Raw genomic sequence first — 20,002 nt, 5'->3', positions numbered from 1 at the left:
TAACACATTGAACTTAAAAATATAACGTAACAACATACAGAATCCGATAAGCGACCTAGTCATGCCAGAAACGAGAAATCGATGCAAACGGTATCCGATAATGAGTCGCTGTTTAGCGTGGAAATGAAGAAAGTGACAAAAACACGGGAAAGAAAAGAATGAAGAAAAATTACTCGTCCGCCTCCTCCACCTTCGGCGCTAGATCGCGCTTGACGGTACCTGAAGTACCCGGGGCTGGTGTCGCGGTAGTAGTGGCGGACGTTGTCTGGTTGGTTGCTGTCGAGAGCGCTTCGCCTTTGACGGATTTCTTGGACTTCTTTTTCTTGGTCTGGGATATAGATTAGCATGGACTGTAACGCACAAGAGTGAGATCGGCCTACCTCTTGCCATCCCCACAAAGGCTTGAAACTATCAATGAACCCAACATCCTCGAACAAGTTCGGGAAGAGCCACAGACCGGGCGGTACGACAAACACCGTGATGCAGAACAGAATCAGACGGAAGATCGACATGGCAAAGAACAATCCCAGCAAGCCCATCATGCCCACACTCAGATACCACACTCCCTGTCGCAGCATCATAGGCCACAGCGGGAAGAGCACCACGGCGAAGATACCAGCCACAACGGCCGCGGCCATGGCCTTTTGCTTCCATTGCGGTCCTTCATAGAGCCAGACGTAGTGCATCATCGGGTCGGTTTCCTGGTGCTGTTCGATTTTCACGGTCCAGAGTCCCTTGACTCGGTTCTTCGGCTTCGCGTGGTTGTGGCCTGCGTGCGGGTCGACCTTGGAGACTCGGAGGGCGAGGAGAGAGAGAGGGAGGAGCTTGAAGACGTTCTCTGCGGAGGCGCGGTCTGTCACAGGGGGGAGAAGGGAGTTTTTCTTTGCGGCAGCTTTGGCGTAGGCGGGAGATTCAATCGCACGAATTGCACGTTTCACTTTTATCTCCCAGTTAGCATCCATCCATCCGCATCTTCTTTGTTCCCACACCAGGACCATATACCTTTGAACATATCTTTCCGCTGCCCATCCATGATACACGTCCTAGGCTTAAGATTCTGCGACCGCAAGAACTGCGCAACAGCAACCGCCTTCGGATCCGGCGGGTTGTTAGGATTCACCGGCACCTGCGTAGTAGTCTGCTGCTGACCCGGCTGCTGCGTCGGAGGCCGTGTCGACGGTTGACCCTGTTGCTGCAGCTCCATCTGCTTCTGGTGGGCGGCGATAGCGCGCGCTCTGAGCTGCGCGAGATACTGTTCCGTGGTAAGGCCATGCTTTTGTGCCTCTGCGGCTAGTTGCTCGCGTTGTTGCTGGGCGAATTGCTCGGGGGTCAGTCCTCGTTTGGCGGCTTCGGCGGCGAACTGCTGCTGCATGGCAGCGATTTGCTGGGGTGATGGACCACCGGGGGTGGCCATGGTGGGAAGGTAATTGGGACCTTGGCCTAGTTTGGAGGGTTTTGTGGTGGTGGAAGAGGACTCGGCGTTGTGAAAGGGAAGGCGTAATGGTCCTAATTAAAGACTCGGGTCGATCTCAGCAATGGATGGAGAAGTGGCCAGATGGTGTTTGCTTTGTTTGTCTTGTTTTCCGAATGGGGTAAAGGCGCTGCTCCGCCTTGTCCGTCAAGGCTGAATTGACGACTTCTCTTCGTCGCACTGCCAGATTATCCCCATATTGTTATTTTTGGCTATACACTGCTATTATTTGCGCCTGTAATGGTACAGTGACTGGCAGACTGGACGATATCTGCCATGTTGGTTGACTGCGCCCCATAGCCCCTATCTCTGAGACTCTGTCCATGACCCTGAACTATGACCCTGATAGCTCCCTTGTAAACGCTACATGGGTGGCTACGTTGCTAGTATGTTTCTTTGCTTCTTCATTGCATACGGCACCTGAATGATAACCTGGATTTACCGGTAGAGCGAAAGAGATGCCGCAGGCCAAATTCCTATCAACTTCGTGACGCACCCGGCCGTGTCGTTAAGGGCAGCATGTTTCGCGGACAACGTATTCGATAAGAATTCCACTGCGAAATGCATATCCAATCTCTTGGCAGTAGGGTACCGTCGGCTACTGGTCGATCTGTATTGGTCCGCAGAACGACGATCATGGTCGTTCTGCCCGGTGTCCGTCCCTGCAAACGTAGGGACAGATAGCTCCATAACCGCTGTGACTAGCTCAACCGGATCGCAATTATACCAATTGGGTTCATATCAGTGCTCTGATAACCTTGATGTTTCCGGCTTGATTCATATACTGCGTGGCTATTTCGAGAATAACACCTCCCAGCTGAATGTGTACCTTTCATTTGTGATATTCAATCTCCATGCGGCTGCCAGTACATCCGCGCCCGATGACCCGGCTCCAGCGGTATTTGGAGCGCAGTTGCCGAGTAACAAGGAACGCCTTGGCTATCTACTTGATGGCAGCTTAGGCGAATATATCTATAATCCGTCGCAACTTGCAGAAGAGCGGAGCAATTTGAATAATTCGTGGTATCGGGTGACTAACGGTTATGAGCCTATCACGGAATATTTTACAATCCATGAGGATTCAAAGGGTAGGCAGAGCACCCCGGACGGTTGGCCATGCTCGAAGTACGTGCAGCTCGCAAGGGAACGAAGAGTCCTTTTCGGATATGGGGATATCGATCCGCAGATTGAGGATTATGACTTGAGTAGTGACAGCGTGCTGTTTCCTCCATCCTACCTGACCGATTTTGTGGATGTCTCTTCAGCGGTTGACGGCAGTCTGGATACCGGATGTCTCTACGACTCTGACGCTTATCTGGTCTCCCAGGTTAATTCTTCATGGTCATTATCGACCCGAATTCCAGTTCCCTCCACGACAAACGGCTCAGTGACACTGGATCAATTGTCAAGTATAGTCACCAACCTAACAGCATGCGGTCTATCTCCAAACCTTAACGACACCCTCCTCAATGCCACAGCCGACAATGACGTTGAAACATACAGAAATATATCATTATCTGCCTCCTGGGCCTGGTCTGCCGGGCAACCGCAAGATTCCATAGATAACGAAGATGGCGATCCCAAGGAACGATGCGCAGTACTCGACCTATCAACAAATGGTCACTGGCAAGCTATCGGCTGTGGTGAAGATCGCTACGCAGCCTGCCGCGTCGACAACGTCCCATTTACTTGGAAACTATCCACAAAGAGGACATCCTACGGAAACGCCGCACGTGCCTGCCCCGAAAATACCTCTTTCTCTCTTCCACGTACGGGGCTCGAAAATACCTACCTCTACCGCTATCTTCTTTCGTATCAATCAGCGTCAAACGGTACACTGGACGTTTTCTCTTCTAAAGACAGTATGCGCCAAGTCTGGTTGGATTTTAACTCGTTGGATATTGCGTCTTGTTGGGTCAGCGGTGGCCCTGATGCTAATTGCCCGTATGCGTCGAATCCGCAGCAGTTGGAGAAGCGGACGGTTCTGGTTGCTACGATTTGGGGGATTGTCATCTGTGTTGTTGCTGCGTTGACACTCTTTGTGAAATGTAATGCTAATCGGCGGAACTCGCGACGACGGAAGAGGGTTATTGAAGGGTGGGAGTATGAGGGGGTTCCGTCTTGAAAGCTTGGTGAATTCAGGAAGCATGGCATGAATTTGAGTATATAATAATATTAGTTAGTCTGTCAGAGAACCCTAACTGTGTACACACAGTTATTGACGCAAATGGATGGTGTACTGTAAAACTGAATTACGTTAGCTTGACATAACTGCATCATCCAGGTCGTTTAGCTCGCACCACTTTTTCCTGTTTCATCTCCATGTATTTCAAGTCACGTTACTCATTCATATGATAGACGAAGTAACAATATTTAGCTCTATCTAAATGTCGAATTCTCAGAAAATGGCAGGATCGACCCCGCCGGCCCTGCCCAGTCGCAGGACCTTGAGAACAATTGAATTATTTGTCGACGGGTTACTTGACAACGATACCAGTCAAGACCTGTTTTTCGTACCAATTCTTGGACGACATCCCAAAGCTTACAGAGCATAACCTAGATCTTCATGACGACCAAGACGCAATGTCTGTCAAAACCATTACGAAGACTAACTGCACGGATCCGAATTTCGAAGAAGACTATCCCATAGAGGGGTGTCTCTTGAGATGGAAGTGCGAACCTGAACTCCATTTTCTCGCCTGACGATTCCAGTGACTCCGACACTGACTTCGACGACGGACATGCCCAACCACGCACCCACCCATACCACTCGACTAGTACAGTTCTGAACAACTGAGAACCGCTAAAGACGTACAATCACTCATGCCAGCACATCTAAGCGCACCCGTCGCGGGTCCAGAGATGCAATCTCGGGCTTCACCTTCAGCGAGCGATTTGTCTTTACGCCCCGGAACGAACCTTTCACAGACCAGAAAAATCCTGCGCACGTGCGCCAATGAAGCACTTGTTATCGCTGCAGTCGTCACTGTTTTAATGCCTGTCAGCGCCCTGTATCTATAAGCGCTCTACGATGCAGTTCCAGATACTCAATGGCGGATGATAGCTTTGCCGCTATAGGAGTACACTGAGAACAAGCTGAAAGCTCCAAAGCCCGATCTTACGGTTGGGTTTAGAAAAACAGAAGACATAAAAGTGGCTCACGCTTTGAACCTTCTTTGGCCTGCCGGCACTTCCATGACATCTCGTCCAGGACACGTCTTTCCATCTTTTACGATAGAGGCTAAAGGACTGCAGGCCGCTCACTATTCGGCATTACAAAACAAGCTTCACTCTGCGCATATTGTCCGCACTATGGGAGATATTGAGGAATAGAGGCGATGCTCCGTGATGGCGAGAACAGTTCTACGATCATGTGGTGGCTGTTACTGTGACGTGACGAAAGAGTCTATCACCATCTCCGTGCACTGGGCACACAACGGCAGCAATGAGACCTAGTTCATACTGGTTCCAAGAATAGGAACTTTAGTGAGATTAGGATGTGTTTGAATAAGAAATATTGCAGCCATACTGCACTGAAACAGATTGTGGGTCATGTCTGACTTAGAGAAACCTCGATACTGAAAAGGCCGAGATCTTTTGCAAGGCACACCCGCACGAAGCGCAAAGAAGCTCAAATCTGCCTCTCTGCACAACTCGCTGCACAATTAAAGCAGGTTCGACTATGGCCTACTTGATCTCTCTCCTAATGCAGCAAACGTCTTATCGGTGATACTTTTAGCCTGAGTCTTAATGGCCGCACTCGGGTCAAGAAGGTCCAACATGTTGATGCTAGTTGCAAGCGCTTGATGGTACCAGTTGCGAGGTATGGCTGCAATCAAACTGTCTGCGCCTAGGTTCGCCACGGACTTACTTGGATGAATCCATATCCTCCACATCACCTAACCCTAACCCTAATACGCGTCCCTCAGGTGGAGCTTTCTCAGGTCCGTGACCAGGAGCCCTTGCGCACGTACATAGAAGGCTGGTTGGTACTGACAGGTGATGCCGCTCATCCCATGGTGCTATACCAGGGAAGGGCGCCTCAAGGATGTAGAAAGCCTCAATGTGCTCTTTGCGAATGTCTGCGGCCGCGAGGCATCCCTGACCGATTGCGAGTGTGGCATGAAAGGTGCGAAGTGTTCTTGATTAAAAATAGACATGGTAAATAATAGATTGATTGATAATATTCATTATAGTGGCAGCAAAAGTTTCTGAGAACATATATCCCGCGGTCCAATTTCACTTCGCTCCAAACGAGAGAGATAAGCATATGCAGGAGCGATCCGGGGACCCGATCGAGTGCCCGTATTACGGGACCAACATATTGCTTGATAACGATCATTGCCATTGTGTGGCCAGGATACCATTCAGTCGCTCGACTCGATGCCGAGGATGTCGTCTACGAATCCCGGTGTATTACTTCCCTTAGAGAGGTTGTCGTTGAGGGACTGGGGTGCTGTTAGACCCTTCATCCATGGCATACGGCTACGGCCCAGAAATCCTTAGACCAATTACTTACAGTGGCGTTGCAGCTATATTTATTCCAAGATAGAAAATATTTGCCAATAATCATCCAATGATAGTATTTTCCTGGAATCAAACTACATAAACTATATTCTACACAAACAAACAAGATGGGGAGTATCTAAACAAAAAGAAAAATCATCGCTACATGTTCCATCATAAGAAGAGAAAAAAAAATTCCAAATCAAATCATCACAACATAACAAGTAACAAGAAGAAAAGGGAATAAATCATTACAGTCCAGCAAACCGTGCCCATCCAGCCGCACGAATGGGTTTTTTATGCTCAGGCTCGGTTCCTGGCCGTCCGGCATTAACCATTGTACCACTCCTACCTTCTTCAGCCATCTTCCCACTGACATCGCGTCGGCGTCCGACTCCAATACCAAGTCCAGCAATGTAGTTTCCATACGACGCCAAGCCGGCTGAAGCAGGTGCTGCATTACTGCGGATGTCCGCGCCGGAGTTACTGACAACACGGCCCTTGCGGTCGTTTTCATTTGTGTCCTTAGGAATAGCGGGAGGAGCCTCATTGTCAATCTCTTCGTCGCTGACGTGGTCGTCTTGGCGGAGTGTGTTGTAGGACTGCATTTTCTTGGACTTGCTGTTTTTCTTTTGGAGCTTGCTCTTCTTCCTCAATGGCACGTTCTGCTCACTGACGTCGCGGTCACCCCGGACGGAGATGCTTGGGTTGCTCTCGAGTTCGCCGTAGTAGCGGCCGGTCTTCTTTTCGGGGCTGTCGCCTGGAGCAGGGGAGTCGGAGCGTAGGTTGGGTGAGGGGGACAGGTTAGGGATATCGGTGAGAGCGTGACGGCCGTTGAGAGGCTTAGACGTGGTGTCTTCGTATAGATTGCTGCGAGAGGCCAGCGGTGTGGGTGGGTTCAATGCCAGAGGATTCAGCAGCTTTGTAGCTGGTTCCTCATTTTCGTCCTTGAGATCATCATCATCGCTCAGACGATCATCCAGGTAGATGTTAATTGGCTCATCTCCCACGTCGCGTTCAATGTCGTCGTACAATCCATTTTGTTGCGGGTAATCATCCAAATAGTCGTCATCATTGCCGTAGTGTTCATGCATGGCGAGTGATTCATACTCTCCACGGACATCTTCCCTGATAGCCTCATCAATGTTCCATCCATACCGCTGAGCGGCACTAACCCAGTTGGGGCCACTGTCGGTGGAGGCCGTGGTGTTGGAACGACTGTACATCGATGATATGTCACGACGAGCCACAGTTTCGTTCTTCGCGTTCTCTTTCTGCGGGGTTTGGAGATTGTCCAACGGCGATGGAGAGCGTGACGGGTACGCGATCCAGTTGTCCGACATGGGACTCACTGTCCTCGATCTATCCGAGATGCTAGCTTGGTCAGGGCCCTGGCTAGGAACATTGAGATGCATAGGTGGGGTTGGTCGGCTCGAGAGGTTGTCAATGTCTTGCGTTAGCACCTGAGAGCTTTGCACCGGTTTTCGGGGGATAACATTGCCTTGCTGTTGGGGTCTTGGCTGGAATTGCAAAGGCTTAGGAGTAGGGTTAGCATAATATAACTGGTCCGGAGGCACAAAAGGTCCCTGTGGCATTGGGTTTTCGTAGATAAATCCAGTTAAGCCATCGCCAGAAGATGGGTGTCGGTTGTGCATCGAGACTGGCATAGTACGAGGTGAACCAATGAGTGGATCATCCATTCCAATGCCCGAATCCACAGTCGACTGGCTGAGATGCTTTTCAGCAATCTCAGACTTGGTTCGCTTATGGGGTCGAGCAGTCAGGTTATCCTCCAAGGGGTTCATGTCCGGTGGAAGTCGCGTAATTCGACGGAAGGCGATAGCCAAAAACATGGAAATACCAAAGGAGATAGCATGCAACGCCCCGCTGGCAACACTGAGGATAAAGTTGACGTTGGCAATTAGGTGCGGTATCCCATTGGTGTTGCCCAACAAAGTTCCCCAATTGTATGCGACATTGGCATACTCAATATACGAGATGTATGCTCCGAAAACATAGAACGGTACGAGACCCAGGTCAAACGTCGAGGCGAACACATTGTAATTGGCCTGAGTTCCGGGTGGCTTTCCGATAGGCGAACGAGAGAGGTGGTAGATACCGTAGAGGGTGTGAAGGATTGCTACCGCAGGCTGGACGGATATCAATTAGCACTTGTCATGAAACCAGAGGGTCATGCATTTACTCCGACGCGGACGATCCAAACAATACTTGCTGGCAGACTCGTAATAATGATAGCGCAAAACAGAGCCCCAATCGCCCCAAGCAGAGCGAGAACACGTAAACCCAGCTGAACACGCCGTCCATTCAACACCCAGCCCTTCGTCTTGGGACTCATAGGTGCCCACTGAGATCTCGCACGAGAAACATTAGGGTACGCCTGCATCGTATCACTAGTTAGCCAATCTGCACGAGCCACGATAGCAACTCTCCGCGACCACGAGGGAACCTACAGAGTTGGTAGGTGCGTTCAAATTAATCAACGGACGACACGACTTGGACTTTATTGACCCTCCTTTGGCCCAGCTAGTCTCCGGCACACCATTTGGATTTAAAGGACGGTCGGTAGGGCCAACGAAGCCCTGGGCAGCAGGACGGCTAGAAAAGAGCGAAGCGAACGATCTGCCCATGATCGCGATGGAATGAAGCTTATCGCAGCATCCACGCGAGCAGCAGGAACGATCGGAATGCCGAACTTTTTGACAGATGAGATCAAGAATGGATATGACAGGAGAGCAGAACCATGGAATGGGGAGAGAGGAATGTGGGAATGGAGGAATGGGAGTGGTGAAGAGAACCAGCTGAAGATGGGTGAGTCGCCAATCAAAGCAGGGTAACAGAGCCGCTTCGAGTAACCGATCAACAACCCGATAATCAACCCGGCAACCAGCGATAGCAATCACGTGGGGTCCCTGCTTCGAGAGCTCCGATGACGGCTATTCATACTCTGCGTTTTTCCCAATGGGAGGAAGAAAGAGAAAGGCACAATGAATCGCTTGCCGTATGTCTGCGCCTCCTGCACGGCGCAAATTGCCCGTATTTCGCCTCGTCCTCACATTCAACTGTCAAGATTGACATCACTCCGCCGGCATTACAGCGTCCAGGCTGATCGCCCGTTTCGCATCGCCATTGTGGGCTCAGGTCCGGCCGGTTTCTACGCAGCGCATCGATTGCTGGGCAAGTCCGAAGATGCGGTGGTGGATATGTACGAGAAGCTGCCTGTGCCGTTCGGGTTGGCGCGGTACGGTGTAGCTCCAGACCACCCGGAGGTCAAGGTGCGTCATGCCCCGGGGCATGCGATCTCAGACAATTCATACTGACTAGCCATAGAACTGCGAGGAAAAATTTACGGAAGTAGCCGGATCTCCTCGTTTCAATTTCATCGGCAATATCGAACTGGGGGAGAATCTTCCCCTCCGTATCTTGAAACCCCACTACGATGCCATTCTGTTCTCCTATGGAGCACCAAAAGACAAAGAGCTGGGAATCCCGGGTGAAAAGGCAACTCGAAATGTATATTCGGCCCGTGAATTCGTGGGATGGTACAATGGTCTTCCGGAACACCGTGATCTGGCACCAGATCTGACCGCTGGGGAGGACGCTGTGATCATTGGACAAGGAAATGTGGCATTGGATGTCGCACGCATCTTACTTTCGGATATTAATGAGCTGCGCAAGACCGACATTGCCGAATACGCGGTGGAGGAGCTACTGAAAAGCAAAATCAAACGGGTGCGCGTGGTTGGCCGTCGAGGCCCGATGCAGGTGAGTCTGCATGCACGACGATCAATTCCGTGCACATGCTAAACAACCGCCAATACAGGCATCCTTCACAATCAAGGAAGTCCGTGAACTCCTCCAACTCCCATCCGTCTCCTTCGACCCAATCCCCAAAGACCTCTTCCCGCCAGACGACGTCATCTCAGGCCTCCCACGCGCCCAAAAACGCCTCATCCAACTCCTCGAAAAAGGCTCAACCAACGACCCCTCAATATCCACAAAATCCTGGTCTTTAGACTTCCTCCTCTCCCCCGAATGCCTAAACTGGTCCCCCATCCACCCCTACCGCCTCTCGCACGTCAAATTCTCCCGCAACGAACTCGACCCCTCAGACCCGTACTCCTCAAGCGCAAAAGTAACACCCAAGTACCTCTCCAGCGGCAACCGCGCACAGGTAAACATCCCCGCAAACACATTCTTCCGCAGCGTGGGCTACAAATCGCTGCCCTTGCCGGGGCTGGAGGAAGATTTGGGTGTTCAGTTCGACGAGCAGCGCGGCGTGATACCCAATGATGGATTCGGAAGGATAACTACACCCAAGGTTACGGGTGATACGCAACGTCTTCCGGATGGTTCGCTCCTCTCGCATATTCCGGGGCTTTATTGTGCGGGGTGGGTTAAGCGTGGTCCAACGGGGGTTATTGCTACTACGATGACGGATGCGTTTAGTACCGCAGATACGATTTTGGCTGATATGGGTAGGCAGCATGCGCTGCTGAACTCGCCGGGTCGGAGTACTGGTCTTGGTTGGGAGGGAGTGCAAACTGAAGCTAAGGAACGGAGGTTGCGGACGACGAGCTGGAGTGACTGGGAGATGATTGATGCTGTGGAACGGAAAGTGGGAAAGGAGAGAGGGAAACTGAGGGAGAAGTTTGGTCGTGTTGAGGAGATGTTAGAGGTTGTTTCGTGAAGATTCGTAATGTGTATACTCGATATGTTGCTGTATGGTAATCACACAGATATGTATAAATTATAAATCACTAAAAGTGCTAATCTCGTATACAAAGCAAGGAAACCATTTCAATGACACAAATCAAAGTACACATTCTAATCCATCACATCATTACCAATAACCAAGCCGATATCATAATCACCATCGTCAATCATCAAATTCAAGAAGTAATACCACACTGCGACGCCTCAACTTCCGTGTACGTCGCGTCAACCCTTCCCAACTGCTGCGCATTCCCACCCGTCAACTGGTCCATAGCCTGCAGTCCCAGATTAAATGCGCCGACCGCAGAGTCCACCGCAAGCACATTAATCGTCTTATCGACCTTGCCGTTCTGGTAGTGCAGTTGGTAGCATTTTCCGCAGTTGGGGCTGTTCCAGGCCTCAACGGTGGGCGCGCCTCCGATGAGGGGGAAGTTGGGGAGGGATTCGAAGGTTGAGTAGCCTTGGGTGATGAGGCCGTTGGTGCCGTCGGAGCAGGAGACAGTGGTCAGGGAGGAGGCTCCCTTGTCGTATCGCTCGTCGTAGGAGACGGAGATTGTTTGGGATGCTGCTGCTTGGGGTGATGCGGATGCAACAGGCATTGCGAGGGTGGTGGAGGAGACGGCGAGGATGGTGAGGAGAGAGGAGAACATTGTGATTTTCATTTTGTTTATGGATTAAGGTTTTGATCTCGAGAGGACCAGAAAGCTGCTGAGGCTGATGGTGCTGGGATTGAGATTCTGGGTGATCACCGAGGATTTATATCACCTCGTCCTACGACCCTCGCACTTCGCTTCTATTATTTTTAGTCCATCATCCGGGACTTCCGTCGGATCAGACGGTGATACCACGTATAAGCACGATATATAGTATGCAGCTTGCCCTGAATAGCAATTCGTATGTGCAACTGATCCTGCAGATTCAGACAAGGGAATCATCATCCCATTCCAGCCCCGTAAATGGAGGCTGCGAACAGCTGTCCCTGAAACCGGAGCAATTGAAACGCTGAGGATTGCTGTGGAGAGTGAGACACACACCACGCGATGCTTCTTCGGCCATAGTACGAATTAATCAAGATGATGTCCAATAGCATCCGATACGGGGAAATGGTCTTGGAGAGACCCCTCCATCCGATCTAACACGGCCGATCAAGGAAATAAAAGCGGAAAGACCCGGACGAATGTCCATCAGCCGAACTATTCAAATCACAAGAGGTTGGTGTTGACCCGTGGTGGCAACGGTGACACTGCAGTTAGCAAGAGGGCCATACAGACACATGCTGTGAGACAGGCATACAGCCAGGCCGACGGCAACGGAGTTCTGTAGAACACGAGCAATCGGGATGCTCCCTCGGAAGACATAGAAAACCTGCACTTTGGAAAATTCACAGAATTGAACAGCGCAGCGGCTAAAAATAGCAGTATCATTTTCCAGATACGAGTTCCTCACGATACGACCTAGTACAGTATCTTGTTTTTGACAAGTTTCCGGCCATCTTCGGCCATCGGGGCCTTTTCCAAACAGTGCATGACTCGAGAATACAGGACTTCTATGTTTTGTTAGCAATAGGGAGGACTTCCGGACAGCAGACTAATGATACGGCAGATGTCATGCTGTAACTCCCGCGGAATGGCCAACGTAACGGGATACTTGCTGAAAATCCAGCCCAATCCACCTCGGGGGGGCTCAAAAAGGAAGTGAATATGAGATTCAGCATAGCACAGACTGCACAGTCACGTCTTCACGAGTTGATAGAAGAATAGATGAAGACGAAGACGTCGTGATGATGACACGTGACTTTATTCCCCACGTTTAACAGCCAATCACAAGCTTCGACATGTGATCTGTTCTGAGTTACCCTTTTGGGCAAATTGGACGTCATTTGTCCAAATTCATTGCTGTCGTCTTCTGAATATTAAGCACGAAACACTGCGCTTTCTCTATCAAGTTGACTCACTCTCAAAGCATACTCCAGTATTGGAAGTTACTGCCGAACCGCAGGAAGCGGAAGATAACCCCGCACGCCCTATGCCTAACATAATCTTGAGGGGTAACCATCAATAAAGCCGTCTTCAACCGCACTCCTGTCTTCTAACCTCAACTTCTACAATAATGACTAGCGAAAAGACCACCACCCTCTCCGAGTATCTCTTCACTCGACTCCTCCAGCTCGGCGCCGATTCCATCTTTGGACTGCCGGGGGATTTTAACCTCAAGCTGTTAGATTACATAGCTCCCTCGGGGTTGAAATGGATCGGGAACTGCAACGAGTTGAATGCCGGGTATGCCGCTGATGGATATGCGCGGATCAAGGGTATGGCCCACTCCTAATCATGGTGCGAAAGGCCTCAACTAAGTATCTGTCCCAGGAATCGGTGCTCTTGTCACCACATTTGGTGTCGGGGAGCTTTCGGCTATCAACGCCATTGCGGGTGCATATGCAGAACGAGCTCCTGTTGTTCACATAGTTGGCACGCCACCACGACAGTTTCAGGAATCACGGGCTCTCGTCCATCACACATTCGCTGATGGCGAATTTGGCAGATTTGACAAGATGCAGGAACACATCACAGTGGCGCAAGTCATAATCAAAGACTACCGTACGGCACCTGCAGAGATCGATTATGTTTTACAGCAGTGTTTAGTTCACAGCAGGCCGGTCCGAATTGCAATTCCGCATGACATGGTTGGAGTTCGGGTGTCTGCAGCAGGGCTTGATACCAAAATCGTCATTCCTCCCCCGGTCAGCCAGCCGCAGGTCGGAGAGGAGGCGTTGCGACTTGTCCTGGACCGTATCTACAGCAGCAAGAAGCCCATGATTTTGGTCGATGGCGAGAGCAGGGTGCTTGACATTCTGGATGAGATTGATCAAATTGTCAGAAAGACAGAATGGCCTACGTTTACTTCTGGATTCGGAAAAAGTCTAGTTAGCGAAGCCCTGCCAAATGTCCATGGAGTGTATACGCTAGATCACAAGAAGTTCGTCGATTCTTGTGACTTGGTGCTTTGCTTTGGCCCTCACTACAGCTCGACGAACAGCCACCAGAACCTTACGCTTCCAAAAAAGGATGTCACGATAGACTTCACAGGAACTGCGATCAAGACCAACAAGGAAGCGTTCCATGACCTCCCTTCGAAGCAATTCCTACAGCAACTCATTGCGCAGCTCGATGCTTCGAAGTTCCCCAAACACACCCCCGAAATCATCCCTACCAGTACCCTTTCCCCGGTGACAAGATCGGATCCGGTCACACAGACAGGTGGCTTCTGGCAGAGACTATCCCCGTTCCTCCGGGAAGGTGATATCATTCTTGCGGAGACTGGTACGGCCGGTTACGGTGCGAACGAGTTCGTCCTCCCTCAGCACACGCGCCTTTTTAGGCCGGTTACCTGGTTATCCATCGGATACATGCTCCCCGCAGCCCTCGGCGCCAGCATTGCACAGAAAGACCTCATCGCCCGGTCCGAGTATCACAATCTCCCACGTGCTCGCACGGTTCTCCTCATCGGAGATGGCAGTTTCCAGCTAACAGCGCAGGAACTGAGCACCATCATCCACCACAAACTTGACGTGGTCGTCTTCCTTATCAACAATGAGGGATACACGATTGAGCGATGCATTCACGGAAGAAATGCGGAGTATAACGACATCACTCAATGGCGGTACCTCAAGGCGCCAGAATTTTTCGGTGCACCGGAAGAAGGCGAGTACGCCGCGCATACAACTGAGATTCGAACCTGGGGTGATTTGGAGAAATTACTTGCTGATGAGAGGATGTGGAATGCGAAGGGGATCCGGATGGTAGAGGTTTTCCTGCCGAGACTTGATGCGCCTAAGCTTCTGATGGGTTTATTGCATAGCCAGGAGCAAGCGGAGAAGAAACAGCAACAGAAGGCAAAGTGACCATGTTGGAACAAATAGCTAGTCATTGCAATAGTACTCAATGTAAATACTCAGCTTGTCAAGTGATCATTCCTACGACTGGGTAGACGTAAACAGTAAAGTATGACAATGTTAATCAACCAACTCCTTGCCAGTACTCTAGTGAATGAAGTATCTCAAATGGGTCTAAAGTCAACGTCAAAACTACTGCCCGTAGCGCGAGTTGCTCTTTACAATCTCTAACCATCCTCTCCAGGTCTCTGCCCTTCCTGCCATCCCTACTATTTCTACCATTTCAATGACACTACTGCTGTTGCTCAAAAATTCTTTTGCTTCATTTTCCAGGCATTCAGAGATGTTCCCTTCTCGAACCCATTCTCAGGATTGTGATTGCCGCATGATATGATCGCAAAAATGACACAAGCCTCCAGGGTCATTGTGATGAACTCACTCTCCCTGAAAGCCGCTATCTCTCATATATAGTCAGTCTCACTTGGTTAGGTTGTGAATTACCGATGATTTTGGCCTGTGTGATATGGAATTCCCGTCAAATACATGAGCGCATGGTTGTACTACTCGACGAAAAAAAGTGCAACGTTATTCCGGACATAAGTGGCACAGGTTTGGAAAACTTGGGTAGGTTAGCAACCCAGAGGCACTGTATGAGAGCTTATACTAATCTGATTTAGCTACAGTCGATATCGTACCTATGGCACATATATTCATTTCTTGGAGATTGGAGCCCTAATGAGAGACTCCAGGGTCTCGAGCAACTCCCATTCTTTTCACCCCAATATTGGATCTCCCCACATGCGAAAATCATGCATGGTCAAATCCAACGAAGGTCCTTTTACAAGTGCTAACCAGTCTGGGAGTGGCGAGGCCAAACAGATATGATGGGCTGGAACACTGGGTCCAATGACGGTGAATGAGTACGGCAAATCAATTGCGCTAACCGCAAACCATATCTTACCCAACGGCAACGATATGGTTAGGACCGACCAAAACGGCTTGGACCTGATAGGCTGGTGGAACTAGTCATCTTCAAAACTGCAAGGAGAAAGAATGACAAAAGAGTCAAAGTAAAGGTTCAATTCCTGTCTAATTGTTCAACAAAGAAAACTATGGATGGCACAGATGCATACAATGTTCAATGGGTGAAATCCACTGCACTCAGGGATTCAGGCAGTTTCATTTGGGCTGAGGAATTGGAGCTTGCATACACCTCGGGGTACATGTGGGGTGCCCTGGGGAAATGCCCCAGCACAGTGTACGTTTTGTTTGATGCTTTCATGGGCTTACAAATAAGGGGCATAAAGCCTCATATAGATGAGGCGATGGCTACTGCCACTAGGCTCGGCCTGTTATACCAGCAGTAATGCATCCGTCAAACTGCACACCACATGACACTATTTAACAGACACGCATCTCACCAGATGTGATGGCCCTTGGTACAGTACTGGCGAGCAGTACTTTAGAAGAGCAAGCGGCGACTTGAACGACCTTGATCAACGGGAGGCAATTTATTGACGTCTTTACTTGGCATACTGGACTAGTTGATGTTCAATAAAAAAAGGAGCAAAAATGAAACATACCAGTCCATAAACTTTCGCTGACATACTAGGTCGTGTTGCAAGGAGAGGTAGACGAGGGATGATGTGGAAGATTGGAATACTGGGCCGAATCATGGTCAACAAAAAGGGAAACTTCATCGCCTTGACTGCACTGAGCCAGCTGTTTGCGCCGTTTGTTATGGTGTTGTATAGCTTCCCGTTATGTACTGCATTGATGCATTGCAACATATACTCGTCCGTTCTTTTGGTTCGCTATACACTAGCTCCATAGCATTACTTATATACGATCGTTGATACTACTATATATTCCTTACATTCCATACATTCAATCTTTATATTGTAGTTTCAGTCGTTACTTCCGGAATCCGACAAGATGAAGGTCACGGTCATCGACATCTGTGTAAAGGATTCAGACCACGAGATATCTAGAGAGGAGGCCCACAAGCTGCTCCAGTCTATCGTCAGAGATTTCAGCAGACCAAGCGCGGTGGTGGTCCCTTGATCGACCTCTCCGCCCCGAACAGTGCGTCAATGACCGGGGACAGAATGAATGTTAGCGACGCCTTCGCTTCCACCACTCCACCATCTAGACGTCGTGATATAATTGCGACTTGTTGCACCGTGAATACCCAGTCTCCGACATGTTCCAAGTCTTGGGAAGCGCTCGTTGCGGGAGAGGACCGCAAGTTTGAAGACCTGAGCAGTATTGTCGTCCGCGAGTACTGCTTTCTTCACTTATTTTTCTTCGTTGCCCAACAAGGCTTTGCCAGTGGCAGACTTCATCGTCGAACTCGGTTCGGTATTGCACGATATGTATGGGAGAACGCAGGGCGCTGCGGGCGCTCTGCTGAAAAACGAAAAGGGACAACTGATTAAACTAATGGCTGGGCATGTGATCCCCGATTATGAAACGTCCGTGAAGCTCCCATGGAATGAAGGTGATTCTGCCCGAGCAACCATGAGGCAGAGTCGTTTATTTTGCGATTCTCTCTATCGCCGAAGCAAGCGGCCGTTCCTGAGCGCGCGACAAATCCAAACCCGCGGAGCTGACGTTGGTATACAAGTCAAGGCACACGGACAAAGCGCAAAATTACTGGTGCGAAGCCCACTCTCCTTACTGGTAAAAACACAACATCAACCAAAGCACCAGAAGCAAGCAAGAAAGCAAACAGATACATTCTGTACCTACAGCAGATATTGTAACTGCAACCCAGGTCGAGGTCTGTTGCTAATACCAGGGGGGGGGGAAGCGAACTATAACATGCACGGACATATTCTTCAGATGCACCTACCTGGGAAATGGGTCCTTAAGGATGAAGACTGGTCTATTAAGCAATAGCTGGGCACTGGAAGCCTTGCTCTCAGTACAGTCGCCGTCGATAAGTGTACACCGAAAGTACTTGGCGGGAAGGCTTGATCAAACGTGGGTGGTAACACTGGGTCAGCTTCGTGGAAGCTTATGAGCAGGTTTCCGTTCTCTTTTAAGGTATGTGCATAAGCCTGCTCATATATCCGAGGCGTTGTCTAATATTGCTAGGTTCGGCTTGTGGTACCAGCGGCATTACAACCGTCACCAGTTGGGAACGGCGCACCACATGGCGATGTTGAAACTGCGACTAACGATGTAATTCTGGATCAGCAGTCGACCCTAGTTCCAAGACAGTAAAAGGCAAAACAATGGGATGCCTGATGTCGGTAACTCAGATGTCCCCCAACGGGTTGGTATAACCACGGCTGCTCCAAACGAGGCTGAAGCCCGTGTCTTCAGAGCTCCAGGAGCAACTCGAAGATGTCCTGATTTCCAATATGAAGCACTATGCCCGGATTTCGAGCAGACCACCTCAAAGATGGCATGAGGATGGCCGCTACCCTTTCTATGATTAACGAGCCTGACCCAACGTGTCTCATTACGTGAGTGTATGTGGTTTCTCATATGGGTCCTGAAGAGGCCGGCTTTCAATGTTATTGGATATCATCCCAAAAATGGTACCACTGCTCAACATGATTCATTATCCATTACAGTAGATAAAAGCGAACTCCTCCAATGGAAACATGCATTTGCCAGCCATGGTCGAGCGCTGTCGTGACTGGAACCATAAGCCATCTTGCGAATACCTAACAAGCGACAAAGTCCCCGCCTCCGTTGAATTTGGACGACAACCACTCTGTTCTTGCGGGAAAGGCAGGTTCCCTCGCAGCTACAAGACCGCTCTACCTGCCATCTGGAAAGAAGTGTCAAAGCACGCTGTAAGAGCGGCCATCGCACCTGTTTTTCCATACCCTTCGTTGAGCGCTAATTCGAGCTCAACGAACCTGATGAATAGTGGGAGGGGCAAGGTTCAGGGCTTGTTAATGGCATTACTCAAACGTTTGAGGCGTTGAGATTGAAACGCCGGTCTCTTTCCCAGTGTGACAAGTGAAAGACTTGATGCAGGGTCTGGTATTGGAGACTGTATTGGGGCCGTATCCTGCGGAAGAGTTACCAGCGTCTCCAGATGGGATAAAGGGCATAGCATATCCCAATTTGTTGCCCATGCCAAGGTCGAGGTAGACAGAGTAATCGGTTTGACATCTGCAACACTTGTGGCTTTTGTTTCTGGGGAACTAAGATAACCTAGTACAGAACAGTTAGGCAAAGTAATAGCATTGATCCAGATGATCCATGTGGCGTTTCACTCAGGCTTTGTATTCCTTTATTTCTTTCCTCTTGACACATATGCCCTTTCGCTTGACAGTTGTTTCTTGAGATGGCTACGAACTGTGAAAGCGATTTTACGACCCTTCCTTGAGCACTTCACTGGCCTAGGAGAAAGACTCGGAAACCAATAAGAGGGTCTGCATCAAGTCCGTCCATATATCATCATGTGTCCATCAGCTTCCAATAACCATAATCCACCCTGCCTGCTGATTATGATAGCTAACACTCCTAGCTCTTCCTTTTCCATCGAGAAAAAAAAAAAAAAGGAGGGGGTGGCGGAGTTCAAATGGCCAGGAATATGGATGATTGCAGAATATGGGAGGGAGTTTGGCAAGAAAAAAAAAAAGATTTGGGAGGAAACGAAGTCAGAACAGTGAGGGAGGGCTCTTTTATACTTGGGAGGCCAGGCGGTGTTTACAGTACAGCGTATCAAGAGGCTATACCAGAGACGGCAAGACTAGCCGGAACAGGAAATTCACAGGTCCTCGTTTTACAATTCCAAAACTAACCCACACCCACCATGGCTTCGGTCCCAATCTCGGCACCCTTGATTACTGGCAACATAGAATCATTGCTCATATGATATGCACTAGGAGCCACCTTACTCTCCAGATTTTACAGTCAACGTTACTCAATGACCTTGGTGAGGGTGGTCTCCTTCTGCCAGCCTCCGCGTTTAGGGGTCCACAAGTAATCATTTCCCACAAAGAGACCCAGATCCAGGTCACTGTTTGATGCTTGAATGGTAAAAAGCTGGTCGTGAAAGGCCATAACAATCTGGAAAGTTTCTTCTACACTATATCTACCCACTGCCGATCGGCAGCCTCGTTTTTCTCGTTTTCAGGGGGCGGTGCAAAAATCGCCCATTCTTCGCACAGCATACTCCTTTCTTCATTACTGGTGGACTCGGAACACAATGTCAATCTCTTATAAGGCCAATCCTCACCCATGTGTTCTCAGCCATAGCTGTGCTCCACTTCAAAGTCAGCCTCACTGTAGATCTATGCATGCAGGGGTCACATTCTGTTTGCCCACAAATGCTCAAAAATAAGGGGCTCCCATCCCGCACTTGCGGCACTTCCACCTCTCACCATGCTAGATTTCGCCGACATTAGGGCTTATCAATACTATGGCCTTGG

General features: G+C 49.8%; 6 protein-coding genes across 6 annotated transcripts; 3 read left to right on the top strand and 3 right to left on the bottom strand.

Annotated features, from left to right (window-relative positions):
• Positions 1–169: 169 nt before the first annotated feature.
• SEC62 (Sec62 family protein translocation protein) lies at positions 170–1,414 on the bottom strand (the record flags this gene model as incomplete). Its single annotated transcript, XM_043279082.1, has 3 exons — positions 170–328; positions 381–937; positions 1,003–1,414. The coding sequence occupies 3 exons, from the start codon at positions 1,412–1,414 to the stop codon at positions 170–172; spliced, it is 1,128 nt and encodes a 375-aa protein (XP_043136796.1).
• A 380-nt stretch (positions 1,415–1,794) lies between these two features.
• On the top strand, positions 1,795–3,596 carry ACHE_40837A (Lectin C-type domain protein; the record flags this gene model as incomplete). The annotated part of the gene is made up of 2 exons (XM_043279081.1): positions 1,795–1,857; positions 1,920–3,596. The coding sequence occupies 2 exons, from the start codon at positions 1,795–1,797 to the stop codon at positions 3,594–3,596; spliced, it is 1,740 nt and encodes a 579-aa protein (XP_043136795.1).
• Positions 3,597–6,228: 2,632 nt separating this feature from the next.
• ACHE_40836S (uncharacterized protein) lies at positions 6,229–8,625 on the bottom strand (the record flags this gene model as incomplete). Its single annotated transcript, XM_043279080.1, has 3 exons — positions 6,229–8,127; positions 8,181–8,375; positions 8,449–8,625. The coding sequence occupies 3 exons, from the start codon at positions 8,623–8,625 to the stop codon at positions 6,229–6,231; spliced, it is 2,271 nt and encodes a 756-aa protein (XP_043136794.1).
• A 357-nt stretch (positions 8,626–8,982) lies between these two features.
• ARH1 (NADPH-adrenodoxin reductase) lies at positions 8,983–10,685 on the top strand (the record flags this gene model as incomplete). The annotated part of the gene is made up of 3 exons (XM_043279079.1): positions 8,983–9,270; positions 9,326–9,760; positions 9,819–10,685. 3 exons carry the CDS (start codon positions 8,983–8,985, stop codon positions 10,683–10,685), a joined length of 1,590 nt encoding a protein of 529 aa, XP_043136793.1.
• Positions 10,686–10,887: 202 nt separating this feature from the next.
• aspf13 (allergenic cerato-platanin Asp F13) lies at positions 10,888–11,373 on the bottom strand (the record flags this gene model as incomplete). The annotated part of the gene is made up of 1 exon (XM_043279078.1): positions 10,888–11,373. The coding sequence occupies one exon, from the start codon at positions 11,371–11,373 to the stop codon at positions 10,888–10,890; it is 486 nt and encodes a 161-aa protein (XP_043136792.1).
• A 1,447-nt stretch (positions 11,374–12,820) lies between these two features.
• On the top strand, positions 12,821–14,612 carry ACHE_40833A (alpha-keto acid decarboxylase family protein; the record flags this gene model as incomplete). The annotated part of the gene is made up of 2 exons (XM_043279077.1): positions 12,821–13,022; positions 13,078–14,612. 2 exons carry the CDS (start codon positions 12,821–12,823, stop codon positions 14,610–14,612), a joined length of 1,737 nt encoding a protein of 578 aa, XP_043136791.1.
• Positions 14,613–20,002: the final 5,390 nt, after the last annotated feature.

Source organism: Aspergillus chevalieri, chromosome 4, assembly GCF_016861735.1.
Source record: "Aspergillus chevalieri M1 DNA, chromosome 4, nearly complete sequence".
NCBI classification, from domain to species: domain Eukaryota; kingdom Fungi; phylum Ascomycota; class Eurotiomycetes; order Eurotiales; family Aspergillaceae; genus Aspergillus; species Aspergillus chevalieri.
This window is presented reverse-complemented; position numbering and strand designations above follow the sequence as displayed.